General features: G+C 50.1%; 1 protein-coding gene across 1 annotated transcript in view; it reads left to right on the top strand.

Moving 5' to 3' along the window:
• The window catches only part of LOC147092774 (NACHT, LRR and PYD domains-containing protein 3-like), a 68,022-nt gene that overhangs the window by 10,996 nt on the left and 40,639 nt on the right, over positions 1–16,387 (top strand). The window contains exon 2 of the mRNA XM_085976009.1: positions 14,766–14,861. Within this exon, the coding sequence (XP_085832135.1) occupies positions 14,766–14,861 (96 nt within the window). The remainder of the gene's footprint in view (positions 1–14,765; positions 14,862–16,387) is intronic.

Genomic DNA, 16,387 nt, shown 5'->3' with positions numbered 1-16,387 from the left:
GTGTGGGGCAGAGTCAGTGCTGTTTCTGTATCGGGCTGTGTCAGTGGGGTGTCAGTGTAAGGCTGGGTCAGTGGGGTATCGGTGTGGGGCTTGGTCAGTGGGGTATCGATGTAGGGTTGGGTCAGTCGGTTGTCAGTGTAGTGCTGGGTCAGTGGGGTGTTGGTATAGGGCTGGGTCAGTAGGGTGTCAGTTTGGGGCTGCGTCAGTGTGGTTTCGGTGCAGGGATGGGTCAGTACTGTGCCAATGTGGAGCTGGGTGAGTGGGGTGTGGGTGTAGGGCTGTATCAGTGTGGTGTCGGTGTAGGGCTAGGTCAGTGGGGTGTGGGTGTAGGGCTGGGTCACTTGGGTGTCGGTTTAGGGATGGTTGAGTAGGGTTTCAGTGTATTGCTGGGTCAGTGGGAATTCTCTGTAGGGCTGTGTCAGTAGGTTGTCAGTTTGGTGCTGGGTCAGTGGAGTTTCGTCCTAGGCTGGGTTAGTGGAGTGTCGGTGTAGGGCTGGGTCGGTGGGGTTTCAGTGTAGGGCTGGGTCAGTAGTGTGGCAGTGTCATACTGGGTCAGTGCGGTTTCCGTGTAGGGATTGGTCAGTAGGTTATCAGTGTGGGGCTGTGCCAGTGGGGTGTCGGTGTAGGGCAGGTTCAGTTGGGTGTCGGTGTAGGGCTGGGTCAGTGGGGTATCGGTGTAGGGCTGGGTCAGTGGGGTTTCAGTGTAGGGCTGGGTCAGTGGGCTGTCAGTGTAGGGCTGGGTCAGTGGGGTTGTGGGGCTGGGTTAGTGGTGTGTGGGTGTGGGGATAGGTCAGTGGGCTGTGGGTGTGGGGCTGGGTCCGTGTGCTGCTGGTGTGGGGATTGGTCATTCGAGTGTCAGTGTAGGGCTGGGTCAGTGGGGTGTTGGTGTGGGGTTGGGTCATTGGGGTATCAGTGTAGGGAAGAGTCAGAAGATATCAGTGTTGGGCTTGGTCAGTCGTGTATCCATGTAGTGCCAGTACAGTGGGATTTCGGTGTAGGGCTGGGTCAGTGGGGTGTCGGTGTAGGGCTGGGTCAGTGGGCTGTCAGTTTAGGGCTAGGTCAGTGGGGTGTCAGTGTAGGGCTGGGTCAGTGGGGTGTCCGTGTAGGGCTGGGTCAGTGGGGTGTCCGTGTAGGGCTGGGTCAGTGGGGTGTCGGTGTAGGGCTGGGTCAGTGGGGTGTCAGTGTAGCGCTGGGTCAGTGGGGCGTCAGTGTAACGCTGGGTCAGTGGGGTGTTGGTGCAGGGCTGTGTCAGTGATGTGCGGGACTGGGTCAGTGCGGTTTGGGGCTGGGTCAGTAGGATGTCCATGTCGGGCTAGGTCAGTGGGGTGTGGGTGTAGGGATGGCTGAGTAGGGTGTCAATGTATTGCTGGGTCAGTGGGGTTTCTCTGTAGGGCTGGGTCAGTAGGTTATCAGTTTGGGTCTGCGTCAATGGGGTTTTGGTGCAGGGATGTGTCAGTAGTGTGTCAGTTTGGAGCTGGGTGAGTGGGGTGTGGGTGTGCGGCTCTATCAGTGGGGTGTCAGTGTCGGGCTGGGTCAGTGGGGTATCGATGTAGGGCTAGGTCAGTGGGGTGTCAGTGTAGAGCTGGGTCAGTGGGGAGTAGAGCTGGGTCAGTGAGGTATCGGTGTAGGGCTGGGTCAGTCGGTTGTCAGTGTAGTGCTGGGTCAGTGGGGTGTCGGTGTAGGGCTGGGACAGTGGTTTGTCAGTGTAGGGCTGGGTCAGTGGGGTGTCGGTGTGGGGCTGGGTCAGTGGGGAGTAGGGTTGGGTCAGTGAGGTATCGGTGTAGGGCTGGGTCAATTGGTTGTCAGTGTAGTGCTGGGGCAGTGGGGTGTCGGTGTAGGGCTGGCACAGTGGTTTGTCGGTGTAGGGCTGGGTCAGTGGGGTGTCGGTGTAGCGCTAGGTCAGTGGGGTGTCAGTGCAAGGCTGGGTCAGTGGTGTGCGGGACTGGGTCAGGGCAGTTTGGGGCTGGGTCACTGGGATGTCTATATAGGGCTAGGTCAGTGGAGTGTGTGTAGGGATGAGTGAGTAGGGTGTCAGTGTATTGCTGGTTCAGTGGAGTTTCTCTGTAGGGCTGTGTCAGTAAGCTGTCAGTTTGGGGCTGCGTCAGTGTGGTTTCAGTGCAGGGATGGGTCAGTACTCTGTCAGTGTGGAGCTGGGTGAGTGGTGTGTGGATGTACGGCTGTATCAGTGTGGTGTCAGTGTAGGGCTAGGTCAGTGGGGTGTGGGTGTAGGGCTGGGTCACTGGGGTGTCTGTGCAGGGATGGGTGAGTAGAGTTTCAGTGTATTGCTGAGTCAGTGGGATTTCTCTGTAGGGCTGGGTCAGTAGGTTGTCAGTTTGGTGCTGGGTCAGTGGAGTTTCGTTCTAGGGATGGGTCAGTAGGGTGTCATTTTGGGGCTCGGTCAGTAGGGTGTTGGTGTAGGGCTGGGTCAGTGGGGTGTCGGTTTAGGGCTGTGTCAGTGGGGTTTCAGTGCAGGGCTGGGTCAGTCGCGTGGCAGTGTCGGACTGGGTCAGTGCGGATTCGGTGTAGGGATGGGCCAGTAGGTTATCAGTGTGGGGCTGCATCGATGTGGTGTTGGTGTAGGGCTGGGTCAGTGGGGTTTCAGTGTAGGGCTGGGTCAGTCGTGTGGCAGTGTCAGACTGGATCAGTGCGGATTCGGTGTAGGGATGGGTCAGTAGGTTATCAGTGTGGGGCTGGGTCAGTGGGGTTTCAGTTTAGTGCTAGGTCCTTAGGGTGTCATTGTAGGGCTGGGTCAGTGGGCTGTCAGTGTAGGGCTTTGTCAGTGGGCTGTCAGTGTAGGGCTGGTTCAGTGGTGTGTGGGGCTGGGTCGGTGGTGTGTGGGTGTGGGACTAGTCAGTGGGCTGTGGGTGTGGGGCTGTGTCAGTGGGGTGTCGGTGTGCGGGTGGGTCCATGTGGTGTTGGTGTGGGGCTTGGTCATTCGAGTGTCAGTGTTGGGCTGGGTCAGTGGGGTGTTGGTGTGGGGTTGGGTCGTTGGGGTATCAGTGTAGGGAAGAGTCAGTAGGATGTCAGTGTCGGGCTTGGTCAGTGGTGGATCCGTGTAGTGCTGGGCCAGTAGGATTTCGGTGTGGGGTTGGGTCAGTGGGGTGTTGGTGTAGGGCTGTGTCAGTGAGGTGTCGGTGTAGTGCTGGGTCAGTGGGGTGTCGGTGCAGGGATGGGTGAGTAGGGTTTCAGTGTATTGCTGAGTCAGTAGGATTTCTCTGTAGGGCTGTATCAGTAGGTTGTCAGTTTGGTGCTGGGTCAGTGGAGTTTCGTTCTGGGGATGGGTCAGAAGGGTGTCATTTTGGGGCTCGGTCAGTAGGGTGTTTGTTTAGGGCTGGGTCAGTGGGGTGTCGGTTTAGGGCTGTGTCAGTGGGGTTTCAGTGTAGGGCTGGGTCAGTCATGTGGCAGTGTCAGACTGGGTCAGTGCGGATTCGGTGTAGGGATGGGTCAGTAGGTTATCAGTGTGGGGCTGCGTCAGTGTGGTGTTGGTGTAGGGTGGGTTCAGTGGGGTGTCAGTGTAGGGCTGGGTCAGTGGGGTATCGGTGTAGGGCTGGGTCAGTGGGGTTTCAGTTTAGTGCTAGGTCCTTAGGGCGTCATTATAGGGCTGGGTCAGTGGGCTGTCAGTGTAGGGCTGGGTCAGTGGGCTGTCAGTGTAGGGCTGGGTCAGTGGGCTGTCAGTGTAGGGCTGGGTCAGGTGGGTGTGGGGCTGCGTCGGTGGTGTGTGGGTGTGGGGCTAGGTCAGTGGGCTGTGGGTGTGGGGCTGGGTCAGTGGGGTGTCGGTGTGCGGGTGGGTCCATGTGGTGTTGGTGTGGGGCTTGGTCATTCGAGTGTCAGTGTAGGGCTGGGTCAGTGGGGTGTTGGTGTGGGGTTGGGTCGTTGGGGTATCAGTGCAGGGAAGTGTCAGTAGGATGTCAGTGTCGTGCTTGGTCAGTGGTGTATCCGTGTAGTGCTGGGCCAGTGGGATTTTGGTGTGGGTTTGGGTCAGTGGGCTGTTGGTGTTGGGCTGAATCAATAGTGTGGCAGTTTCGGCCTGGGTCAGTGGGGTGTCGGTGTAGGGCTGTGTCAGTGAGGTGTCGGTGTAGTGCTGGGTCAGTGGGGTGTCGGTGTGGGGCTGGAACAGTGGCCTGTCAGTGTTGGGCTGGGTCAGTGGGTTGTCGCTGTAGGGCTGGGTCAGTTGGGTGTCAGTGTAGCGCTGGGTCAGTGGGGTACCAGTGCAGCCCTGGGTCAGTGGGGTGTCGGTGCAGGGCTGTGTCAGTGGTGTGCGGGACTGGGTCAGTGCGGTTTGGGGCTGGGTCAGTGGGATGTCTATGTAGGGCTAGGTCAGTGGGGTGTGGGTGTAGGGATGGCTGAGTAGGGTGTCAGTGTATTGCTGCGTCAGTGGGGTTTCTCTGTAGGGCTGGGTCAGTAGTGTGTCAGTTTGGGTCTGCGTCAATGGGGTTTTGGTGCAGGGATGTGTCAGTAGTGTTTCAGTGTGGAGCTGGGTGAGTGGGGTGTCGGTGTATGGCTAGGTCAGTGGGGTGTGGGTGTAGGGCTGGGTCACTGGGGTGTCGGTGTAGGGATGGGTGAGTAGGGTTTCAGTGTATTCCTGGGTCAGTGGGATTTCTCTGTAGAGCTGGGTCAGTAGGTTGTCAGTTTGTGCCTGGGTCAGTGGAGTTTTGGTGTAGGGATGGGCCAGTCGGGTGTCAGTGTGGGTCTCGGTCAGTAGAGTGTTGGTGTAGGGCTGGATTATTGGGGTGTCGATGTAGGGCTGGGTCAGTGGGGTGTCGGTTTAGGGCTGGGTCAGTGGAGTTTCAGTGTAGGGCTGGGTCAGTAGTGAGGCAGTGTCAGACTGGGTCAGTGCGGTTTCAGTGTAGGGATGGGTCAGTAGGTTATCAGTGTGGGGCTGTGTCAATGGGGTTTAGGTTTAGGGCTGAGTCAGTGGGGTTTCAGTGTAGGGATGGGACAGTAGTTTGGCAGTGTATGGCTGGCTCAGTGGGGTTCCGGTGTAGGGCGGGTTCAGTGGGGTGTCGGTGTAGGGCTGGGTCAGTGGGGTTTCAGTATAGTGCTAGGTCTTTAGGGTGTCATTGTAGGGCTGGATCATTGGGCTGTCAATGTAGGGCTGGATCTGTGGGATGTCAGTTTAGAGCTAGGTCAGTGGGGTGTCAGTGTAGGGCTGGGTCAGTGGGGTGTGGGGCTGGGTCAGTGGTGTGTGGGTGTGCGGCTAGGTCAGTGGGCTGTGGGTGTGGGGCTGGGTCAGTGGGGTGTCGGTGTGCGGCTGGGACCATGGGGTGTTTGTGTGGGTCTGGGTCAGTGGGATGTTGGTGTGCGGCTGGGACCGTGGGGTGTTTGTGTGGGTCTGGGTCAGTGGGGTGTTGGTGTGGGGCTGGGTCAGTGGGGTGTGGGGCTGGGTCAATGGTGTGTGGGGCTAGGTCAGTGGGCTGTGGGTGTGGGGCTGGGTCAGTGGGGTATGGGGCTGGATCAATGGGGTGTGGTGCTAGGTCAGTGGGCTGTGGGTGTGGGGCTGGGTCAGTGGGATGTCGGTGTGCGGCTGGGTCCGTGGGGTGTTGATGTGGGACTTGGTCATTTGAGTGTCAGTGTAGGGCTGGGTCTCTGGGGTGTTGATTTGGGGTTGGGTCATTGTGGTGTCAGTGTAGGGAAGATTCAGTAGGATGTCAGTGTTGGGCTGGGTCAGTGGTGAATCCTTGTAGTGCTGGGCCAGTGGGATTTCGGTGAAGGTTTGGGTCAGTAGGGTGTCGGTGTTGTGCTGGGTCAGTGGGGTTTCTGTGTACCGCTGAGTCAGTAGTGTGGCAGTTTCGGCCTGGGTCAGTGGGTTGTCGGTGTGGGGCTGGGTCAGTGGGCTGTCAGTGTAGGGCTGGGTCAGTGGGGTGTCAGTGTAGGGCTGGGGTGGGAGGAGGCTCCTGTGGAGCATAATCACCGGCTTGGACCAGTTGACTCAAATCGCCTATTTGTGTGCTATATATTCTTTGAAACTGTAACGAAAATGGGAAGCGATGATGACGCATTTTCAGAAGCAGTTTTGTTAAATGGAACTTTTGGAAGCTTTGCTCTTATTTTGAAGCGTGCAGCAAGCAATATCCTCCAGTTGTACTGGAAGATTCCAGTGACCCAGACATAGCAATGGGATGGTCTGTTAATTTCTATTGAGTGTAACTGCTTCTAAAATATGAAACCACAAACGAGTCTTGTGTATTTCACAGGAGAGTGTTTGATCAGATATACACACCCAGTATGACATGTGGTTGAAGAGTTTGACACGTGTCTCTTCATCTCCAGCCTCACTTTCCTCTCAATGTTATGTTGCCTCTTGAATCTCTGCCAATCTTTCTCAGAACTCCATGTTTGAATCTCTCCAGATTTTCGCTCCTGCCACAGCACTGAAATGGCACAAATTCAGTTAACAAATGCAACGTTCTAAGACTGACCGTGATAAGCTATCCCTCCTTTTTTTCCTGACCTCTACATCCTTTGACACGTTTGAGAACAACAAGTCCTCCAACACCTCTGTTCCAGCTCTGTAAACAGCCCTCACTTGGCTCCACATTTACCCATTCAGTCACAGCAGGCAATCTTCACTGATGGTTTCTTTTCCCGCTCCCGCACGTGTAACATGGAATCCCCCATGGTTCTCCTGTTGCCCCCTTCTTTTTCTCAGCTACATGCATCCCCTTAGAGACATCTGAAGATAAGAAATCAGCACGCTGACAACAATATGCTCCACATCTCTACCACCTCTCTCGACCCCTCCTCTGCCTCTGCATTGTCACGCTGCTTGACCGACATCCAGTCTGAAATGAGCTAGATATTTCTCCATTTAAACATTGGGAAGATCGAAGACCTGGTCATACGCCCTCCCCATGAATTCTGTTCCCTTGCCAATGATTTCATCCCCGTCGAAGCTGTTAGGTCTGTGTGTTAATGGAGACACGGAATGCAGGAGTTGATTTAACAAGAGTTTACTGAACAAAGTCTGGAGGTGAACTAACTACACAAGACGCTATACAGGCTTATATACCCGAGTGGTTACTACCGGTACTACAGTATACAGGGGCTTCAAAAACATAGTTCCTCTTAAAGGTACATACCCTACAAGTCCTCCCCTTTTAGATAAATAGTACATAACATTTTAAGTAATCATTAAATAACATTTTTACAAGAACAATAATATACACATTTGCTGAAGTTAATCAATTACAAATTCAGTCTCTCTGGAGGCTTCCTGACTCGGTCCGGATAACGCCTCGGTGGTGTAGTAGGTTCTTTTGGCAAGGTCGATTCGGCTTCAATGCCAGTGTCGGGTTCATCTGGTTCCAGTATCACCAGATCAGAGGTAGATACTATGGGTATCTCTGTTTCATCACTAGGCGTATAGAGTTGTGGTGTAGGTTGTACTTTTTCGGATGACTCTATGATCTGGTCAGCATGGCGCCTTATTATGCTTTCTCCAATGTCCACGGTATACATCAGCGGTCCTAGTCGTGTGCAAATAGTTCCAGGCTGCCATTTCTCGGTACGGTAGTCCCGAGCCAAAACTGGTTGACCTATCTGGAAGGTTCTAGTTGGCCTTTCATTCATGCTTTGAAATTGCCGGTTCTCTACGTCCCTTCTGACGTTTGGCTGACCAAATCCAGCCGGCATCTTAGGCTTCTATTGAAAAACATCATGGCGGGGGTTTGGTTTATAACCACATGTGTTGCATTCCTGTACGCAAACAAGAAGTTATCTACCTTATGTTGTAGATTTATGTCTTCATTACCCATGGCCTTTATGGCCTTCTTGAAGGTCTGGACAAACCTTTCAGCCAATCCATTGGTGGCGGGATGGTATGGGGCGGACATGTAGTGCTTAACCCCATTGTTTTTTAAGAACTTCCTGAATTCTTTGGATACAAATTGCGGTCCATTATCAGAACCGATCTGTTCAGGCAGCCCATTCCTGGCGAATATGGTCCTTAATACTGTGATGGTCTTTTCCATGGTGGTGGAGGATATCTTTATTACCTCCGGCCACTTGGAGTGTGCATCCACTGCGATTAAGAACATTGAGTCCATAAATGGACCAGCAAAGTCGATATGTACCCTTTGCCATGGAGATGAGGGCCACGCCTATGGATGTAGAGGGGCTTGTGGTCGGCCTTTTGGACCTTCTGGCATCCTAGACAACTCTTGGTCATTTCTTCGATGACTCCATCGATACCTGGCCACCACACAAACGCTCTGGCTAAGTTCTTCATTTTCACTCCACCCAGATGCCCCTCGTGAAGCTCCTTTAGCACTCTATCCTTGAGTTTGGGTGGAATCACCACTCTGGATCCACACATCAAGGTTCCTCGGCACACTGACAGCTGTTCCCTTCTTTGTGAGAATGCTGGCAACAGTGGTTCGCCATGTGCTGGTCATCCCTTCACCATTAAACCGTAGACTCGTGAGAGATTCGGGTCATTTCGCGTTTCCTTTTCAATGGTAGAATTTGTCACCGGTAGACATTCCACTATGGTCAAGTGGAACATCTCCACTGGGTCCACTGTAGGCGCCTCTTCCACCGTTGGCAATGGTAGGCGCGATAACCCATCAGCATTCCCATGCTGTTTTGTTCCTTTGTATTCTATGTCATATTGGTGTGCCCCTAGGAAAAGGGACCACCTCTGTAGCCTTTGCGCTGTCATAATGGGAACGCCCTTTTTAGGGTTGAATATGGAGACGAGGGGTTGATGGTCTGTCAACAAGGTAAATTTTTGTCTGTGTAGGTAATGGTTGAATTTCTTCACCCCCCACACCAGGCTGAGTGCCTCCCTGTTGATCTGGGCATAGTTACGCTCAGCTGAGTTCAATGAGCGTGACGCAAAAGATATCGGCCGCTCCGAGCCATCAGGGAATCTATGCGATAATGCCGCTCCCACGCCGTAAGGGGATGCATCGAACGCCAGTCTGATTGGCAGTGATGGGTTGTAATGAGCCAACACTTCCCTGGACGTAATCAAGCCTTTGCATTTCTGGAAGGCACGTTTACAATCTTCGCTCCATTTCCAAACTATTCCCGTTTGTAGCAGTGCCTTAAAAGGGTGCAGAACCGTCGACAAGTTCGGTAAAAATTTATGATAGTAATTTACTAATCCCAGGAACGACCTTAATTGTGAGACATTTTCAGGTGCTGGGGCCTTTACGACCGCTTTAATTTTTTCAGGTGACTTATGCAACCCTTCTTCGTTAATGATATGGCCACAATATGATATTTGTTTCTGGAAAAATTCGCACTTGGGGCGATTTGCTCGTAGGCCCCGTTCTCTCAGCCTTGTGAGCACCTGCTCCAAGATGGCAAGGTGCTCGTTGTCGTTTTCTCCTGTTACAAGGATGTCGTCTAGGTAGCATTGAGTCCCCGGAATCCCTTGCAGGACTTGCTCCATAGCTCTTTGCCAGATAGCCGGAGCTGATGCCACTCCAAAAACCAGTCGATTGTACTGGTACAGGCCTTTGTGTGTGTTTATCGTGAGCTACTTTTTAGAGGCCTCCTCAACCTCCATCTGTAGATATGCCTGTGCTAAGTCAATTTTGGTGAAACGTTTCCCTCCGGATAGTGAGGCGAAAATATCTTCTATCCTCGGAAGAGGATATTGTACTGTGTGAAGAACCGGGTTTACAGTCACCTTGAAGTCCCCACAGATGCGAATTTTTCTCTGTTCTTCAGATTTATCATTATTCAACGTTTTCTTCATGACCGGGACGATGGGTGTTGCCCACTCGCTCCAATCTACCTTGGATAACATGCCTGCTTTTTCCAAATTCTCCAGCTCTGCCTCGATGGCTGGACGAATTGCGTATGGCACCGGCCTTGCCTTAAAAAACTTGGGAATTGCCGCATCTTCCACTTTTATTGAGGCGGTGGCGCCTTTCAGGGTTCCTAGTTCCTGTTGAAACACTTCTTTGGCGTTAGCCAAGATTTCTTTTAATCGTCCAGGTATGACGTCATCATCGTTTTTTTTCTTACTGGTCACCGTCAGTGCCTGAATGGAGTGCCAGTCTAAACGTATCTTTCTGATCCATTCACGTCCCAACAACGGTGGACCACCATCTTGCAGAACGTATAAATACAACTTCTGTATTTCCTTGCCGTTGTATACAACAGGCACCCTTATTTTCCCTCTGGGGTATACTTTCTGCCCCGTATATGTCTTCAAGATAATGGATGTGTCTTTCAAAGGTATATGCGGAAATAGCCGCTCGTAATCCCATCGACTCATGACGGTCAGAGCTGATCCTGTATCTAGCTCCATTTTGACTGGGGACCCCGCTATCGTGAGGGTAACCCAAATGGTCTGGTAATCTTCTTTGGCAATTACATTATGTAATTTGAGACAGCTTAGTCTCTTGTTTCCGGAGTCGCTATCGCTCTTCTGGTCTTCGGAGCTACTGTCCGTCATCATTTGTACCTTTCTGCACTTTTCCTTATTGACCTTTTTACTGTCAGCGGATTTCTTTCCAGATCTGCATACACGTGCAATGTGTCCCATCTTTCCGCATTGCCTGCATGCTTTGTCCTTGAACCAGCAGTCCTTCTGGTCATGGGTGGATCTGCCGCAGCGATAACATCTCTCGAAACCCCGTGTCATTTCATGGGTGCTGAAATCCTGTGGCTTTTGCTGTATCTCTGCAGCTCCTCTTGCTGCTGCTTCGTATGATACAGCCACACTGAAAGCCTTGTCCAGTGTCAAATCTTTCTCAGAAAGTAGTCTTTTCTGTGTTCCTTTGCTTAGGAGACTGCAGACGAATTTGTCTCGTAGAGAATCTGCCAGTCCTGCCCCGAATTGGCAGTGCTTTGACAGCGTTCGTAATTCGGTGAGGTAATCAGCGTTACTTTCATTCTTGTGCTGATTCCTCCTGAAGAATTTGAATCGTTCCGCTATCAGCAGCGGTGTTGGGTTTAAGTGCTCCTGTAAGGTATCAACAATCTCCTTAAAATTCTTGTCCATCGGTTTGGCTGGAGTGATCAAGTTTCGTAACAGCCCGTATGTCCTTGCGCCCATCAGATTTAGAAGTACCGATGCTTTTTTATCATCCGCTACTTCATTCGCCTTGCAATATAACTCCACTCTTTCCACATATGTGGTCCAATCTTCTATATCACTATCGAAAGCAGTAATATTGCCAGTCTTCGGCATCTTGAAAATCTAAACTGGCGCTTCCCGTGCTTTTCCTCCGTCCCCGATGGATCAAAATGGCGCCTCCCGTGCTTTTCTTTCTTCCCCGTCGAGTTAATATGGCGCCTCCCGCACTTTCCCGCCGCTGCCGCTGCTGCCAACACTGTTCTCTGCGGTTTCCGTTGCGACCTGCAGCTTTTCGCGGTATTTCTATTTTTTTTTTATATATCACTTCAATAGTTTCTCCATTACTTGGAGAACCGTTCCCGTCGTGGAGTGGACCCTCTGGGACTTTCCCCTCCCTCTGCTCGGTCTGAACGCCGACCTGCTTTGCAGCACCGGCTGCGCCCTGAGTGCTCCACCCTCTCTCTCTCTCTGCTTCTGCTTCCCGACTCGATGCCCGGCCCCGTTGCAGAGCCACCCGATCGAGCTCTGGCCCGCCGCAGCCCCAGGAAGGATCAGTGCACTACCTGCCACCGGCCCGTTTAGCTGGTGAAACCACAGTTTTTTTTTTTTTTTTTTTTTTCTTGCTTCTGGCTTCGACCTTCGTCTGAGGAAATGATCTCCTTGAGGTGCTGCCGAATTGCAGGTAAGTTCGTTTCTAACTCGTCACCACTGTTTGGTCCATGTGTTAATGGAAACACGGAAGACAGGAGTTGATTTAACAAATGTTTACTGAACAAAGTCTGGAGGTGAACTAACTACACAAGACGCTATACAGGCTTATATACCCGAGTGGTTACTACCGGTACTACAGTATACAGAGGCTTCAAAAACATAGTTCCTCTTAAAGGTACATACCCTACAGAAGCCAGTGTCTCGGATTGAACCAGACTGTTTAGAACCTCAGCATTCGATTTAACGTCAAGCTGAGCTTCTAACCCGATATTCACTCCATCACAGAGGCCGCCTACATCCAACCCAGTAACATTGCCTATCATTGCCCCTGCAACAGCCCACCTGTTGCTGGAACCCTCATCACCTGGAGACTCGATTTTTCCAAAGATTTCCCCCTTTCCCCCTCTGTAAACTTAAATGCATTAAAAACCCTGCTCACTGATCACCCTGTCCTTGTGAACCTACATTGGCTCCCAGTCCCTCAGCACCTGCAAATTAAATCTTCAACCTCGTGGTTAAATCCCTTCATGATCACATAGCTCGATCTCTCTGTACACTTCTCCAGCCCTACAATCCCCAACCTCTCTGCTCCTCCGATCCCAACCTTCCTGCTTTTCACAGTCTCCTCGTCTCATCTATGGCAGTTGTGCCTTTGGATGTCCCAGCTCTCTGCTCTGCAATTCCCCACCTAAACCTCTCCTCCTCCCTCTCCACCTTTAAGATACTCTTAACACTCACTTATTTGACTAATATTTCACCACTTTTTCTTCTACCCCCTTTATTAAGCATCCATCTTTTGTTTGATTCGACTTCTGTGAAGCGCCTTGGGATGTTTTTAGATGTTAAATCCGCTGTGGAAATGTAAGTTATTACTGTGCGTTTATCATACGAGTAACAGCGTGAGTGAAACAACTGGTAATTGATCTTAAAAGGCCTCAACCTGGTTATAACTAAATGCTGCAGGATAACTTCAACTATAGTTTGGAGAAATTACTGATCCGAGACTGAATCGCTTTTCCATTTCCACAGTTGGGAAAGCAAAGTTTGCTGACAGAAAGTTTAAAGCACGTGTGTGTTCAAACATACTGCGAGACACGCGCACATGTGGAAAATTATTATTGTGACAGCATGGATACGAAATTGACTATGTGACTGCAAACAGAGAGTAGTGGTGAACGGATTTTTGTTGGACTGTAGGAATGTATACATTGGTGTTCCCCAGGGGTCCGTAGTAGGACCACTGCTTTGCTTGATATATATTAATTAATTAGGCTTGGGTGCACAGGGTACAATTTCAAAATTTGCAGATGATACAAATCTTGAAATGTTATTGAACAGTGAGGAGGAGAGCGAAAGACTTCAGGAAGACATAGACAGGCTGGTGGAATGGGCGGACACGTAGCAGATGAAATTAATGCAGAAATGTGCGAAGTGATACATTTTGGTTAAAAGACGAAGTTTAAACTAAAGGGTACAATTGTAAAGGACGTGCATGAACAGAGAGACCTGGGAGTGTATGTTCACAAAGCGTTGAAGATGGCAGGGCAGTTTGAGAAAGCGGTTAAAAAAGCATACGGTGTCTTGGGCTTCTTAAATAGAGGTATAGAGTACCAACTCAAGGAATTTACGATGAACCTTTATAAAACACTGGTTCGTCCTCAACTGCGATATTGTGTCCAATAGTGGGTGCTGCACTTTAGGAAGGATGTGAATGGCATCACAGAGGGAGCAGAAACGATTGGCAAGATATTTTCCAGGCATGAGGGACATCAGTTGCGTGGATAGACTGGATAAGCTGGGGTTGTTCTCCTTAGAGCAGCGATTGTTCAGAGGAGATTTGATAGAGGTGTTCTAAACCATGAGGGGTCTAGACAGCATAGAGAGAGAGAAACTGTTCCCATTGGCGGAAGGGTCGAGAATCAAAGGAAACAGATTTCAGGTGATTGGCAGAAGAACCAAACGTGACATGAGGAAATACTTTTTTATGCAACATATGGTTAGGCTCATGAATGCACTGACTGAAATGGTGATGGAAGATGATTCAATTGTGGCTTTGAAAAGGGAATTGGATAAGTACCTAAAGGGGAAAAAATGCAGGCTACGGGGAAAGGGCGGGGAGTGGGACTGGTTGATGTGCTCTTGCAGAGAGCCAGCACGGGCTCGAAGGGCCAAATGACCTCTTTCTGTGCTGTAACCCTTTTGGATTCTATGTATTTAAGGCCGTTTCTGATAGAAGACACGGAAAGATAATCCAAACATGAATGCGGAGCTCACCTCACCTTTTAAAGTAACATGATTCATATCATTGTACATTAGTCTGAATATTAGTGGAACAGCAGTAAATTCCTGACCTCCTAGAGTGCTCGTTAGTCAGCTGCTGACACCTTGAGAGATATGTTAAAAGTCTTCAAATAGAAGCACTAACCAGGACACATCTCCATGAACACACGGACAATGTCACATCCCATCGAGACAAAGGGGATCACACCCAGCTATATATTCTGTGTGAATAGATATCATATTCATAATATACCGGAAATTAAATGCAAAACTAAAAGCTCATCAAAATATTAAATACAAATCTGTGAAGAAAAATAATATAACATCATCTCACTTTATAAAACTGGATGGAAAATCAGGTAATTCATCAATGATCACCCGCTGTTTATTGCCCTGCAGAATATTCCATACCTCAGGAATAAGGCTGGTTTTGGCCTGCACTGTATGAGTAAATCTCACCAATGGGCGCTCCCAGTGTGGAGTCTCGGCCGACTGGAGCCCGTCTGGAACTGGGTTGTGGAGATCATCGTGACTCACTGGATTTCACTGGGCAGCTGTCTGTGTCACACCTGATGTGGAGAGTTGATCGTAACACTCGGGGAAATGATCGATCCCGAAGCTAACAGCTGGTGTATTGATGGGGCATGAGGGACTTGATAACATGTTCAACAAGACAAGGTTCTCCTTCTCATTTTAATATTTCTGTCTTTTCCTCCTATTTATATTATATTTGTTACAGAGCATCAGAAGCTGGGAACGCCTGTCAACACCATGGCTGAAGGTCCAAACCGTGGAGAAGATTCAACTTCTTCAACAAGAATGAGAATCGACACAGGTAGGTTCATAAAATTCTTTAAAATACAATTTCTGTCCTGAGAAAGGGTCCAGATCTAGTTCATGAACCTGCAGCTCACACAGGAAGACAAAACTTAATATAACAAATATGAGCACGCCTTTCGACTCCTCGAGCTTGCTCTGCAATTAGTATCAAATAATCTATCGATCTTTGTCTTGAATATACTCAAAGACTGAGCATCTATAGCCTCTGTGGTAGAGAATTCCAAAGAGTCACAACCCTTTGAGTGAAGATATTTCTCCTCATTTTTGATTATATCCCCTAGTGCTAGATTCGCCAGGCAGTGCCAGCATTGACCCTGTCAAGCCCCTTACGAATGTTATACGTTTCAGTGAAATCACATCATGGAACTGGGCAGCGGCTGAGTTAAAAGCAGGATGTGAGTGACCATCTAGAAAAGCACCACATTTAAAGGTGGAGGAAGCCCCTGAGTACTGGAACTGCCAATGGATATCTGGTATTGGGGGCTGTAAGGTGGATAGAAACAGTGAGTCAGAGGAGGGATTTCTGGAGCAGCAGTTAGACTCCAGGAGCATGAGACCACCCCGAGTTTTTGGGTGCGCGAGACTGAGAGCAGTTTCTCCAAAGGAATAGGAGTACGATAAAAATGTCTGATTCTACAGTTAGGTGAATAGACAGCTACTGGTGTCAGAAGCATTAAAATGTTAGAACGGGTGTGACCTTTTCTTGGAAGGCAAGGAGAGCAGAAAATACTCACGGCCAGAACCAATAACACAACTAGAAATACGTTTAAAAAAAAATCATTTTCAAGATGCTAGTGTCGCTGGCAAGCTCAGTATTTATTGCCCATACCAAGTTGTCCTTGAGCAGGCTGTGGTAGGCTACCTTCTTGAATCGCTGCAGTCCATATGATGCAGGTGCTCCTTCAGTTATTTTGGTTAGGGAGTTGCAAGCTTTTTATCCAGCGACAAAGCAGGAGCAGCGATATATGTGCAAATTAGGATGCTGTATTATTTTAAGGGGAACTTGGAGGTGGCCGTGTTCCCTTGAAACTGCTTCCCTTCTCCTTCTAGTTTTGAATGTCGTGAATTTTGGCGGTGCAGTCAACGATGGCTTGGCGAGTTATTTATGTGATTCCTATAGATAGCGCACTGTAGCCACAGTACTTCAGTGGTGGAAGGTGTGAATATTTATTCGAATGGATGGGGTGCTGATCAAGCAGAATGCTTTGTGCTGAATTATGTCGAGCTTCTTGAGTGTTGTTGCCAATGCACTCATGCAGACAAATGGAGTGTATTCGATCACGTCCAAACGTGTCTCGTAGGCGGCGGAAAGGACTTGAAGACTCAGGAGGTGAGCCACTCACCACAGAATACCTGACTTCTGACCTGCTCAAGCAGATACGGTTTTACGTGACAGGTCCACTTCAATTTTTCATTGATGTTGGGGACTTGGCAATGGTAATGTCATTGATTCTCATGGGAATGTGGTTATGCTATCTTGTTGGCGATGGGGAGATGGAGATGACTAGGGCATGGCATGAC

The sequence above is a fragment of the Somniosus microcephalus genome, unplaced genomic scaffold, assembly GCF_052327205.1.
Source record: "Somniosus microcephalus isolate GS21.2 unplaced genomic scaffold, FLI_Smic_1.0 unresolved_chr2, whole genome shotgun sequence".
Classification (NCBI taxonomy): Eukaryota; Metazoa; Chordata; class Chondrichthyes; order Squaliformes; family Somniosidae; genus Somniosus; species Somniosus microcephalus.
Note: the sequence above shows the minus strand (reverse complement) of the source record. Positions and strands in the feature narration are given on the sequence as shown.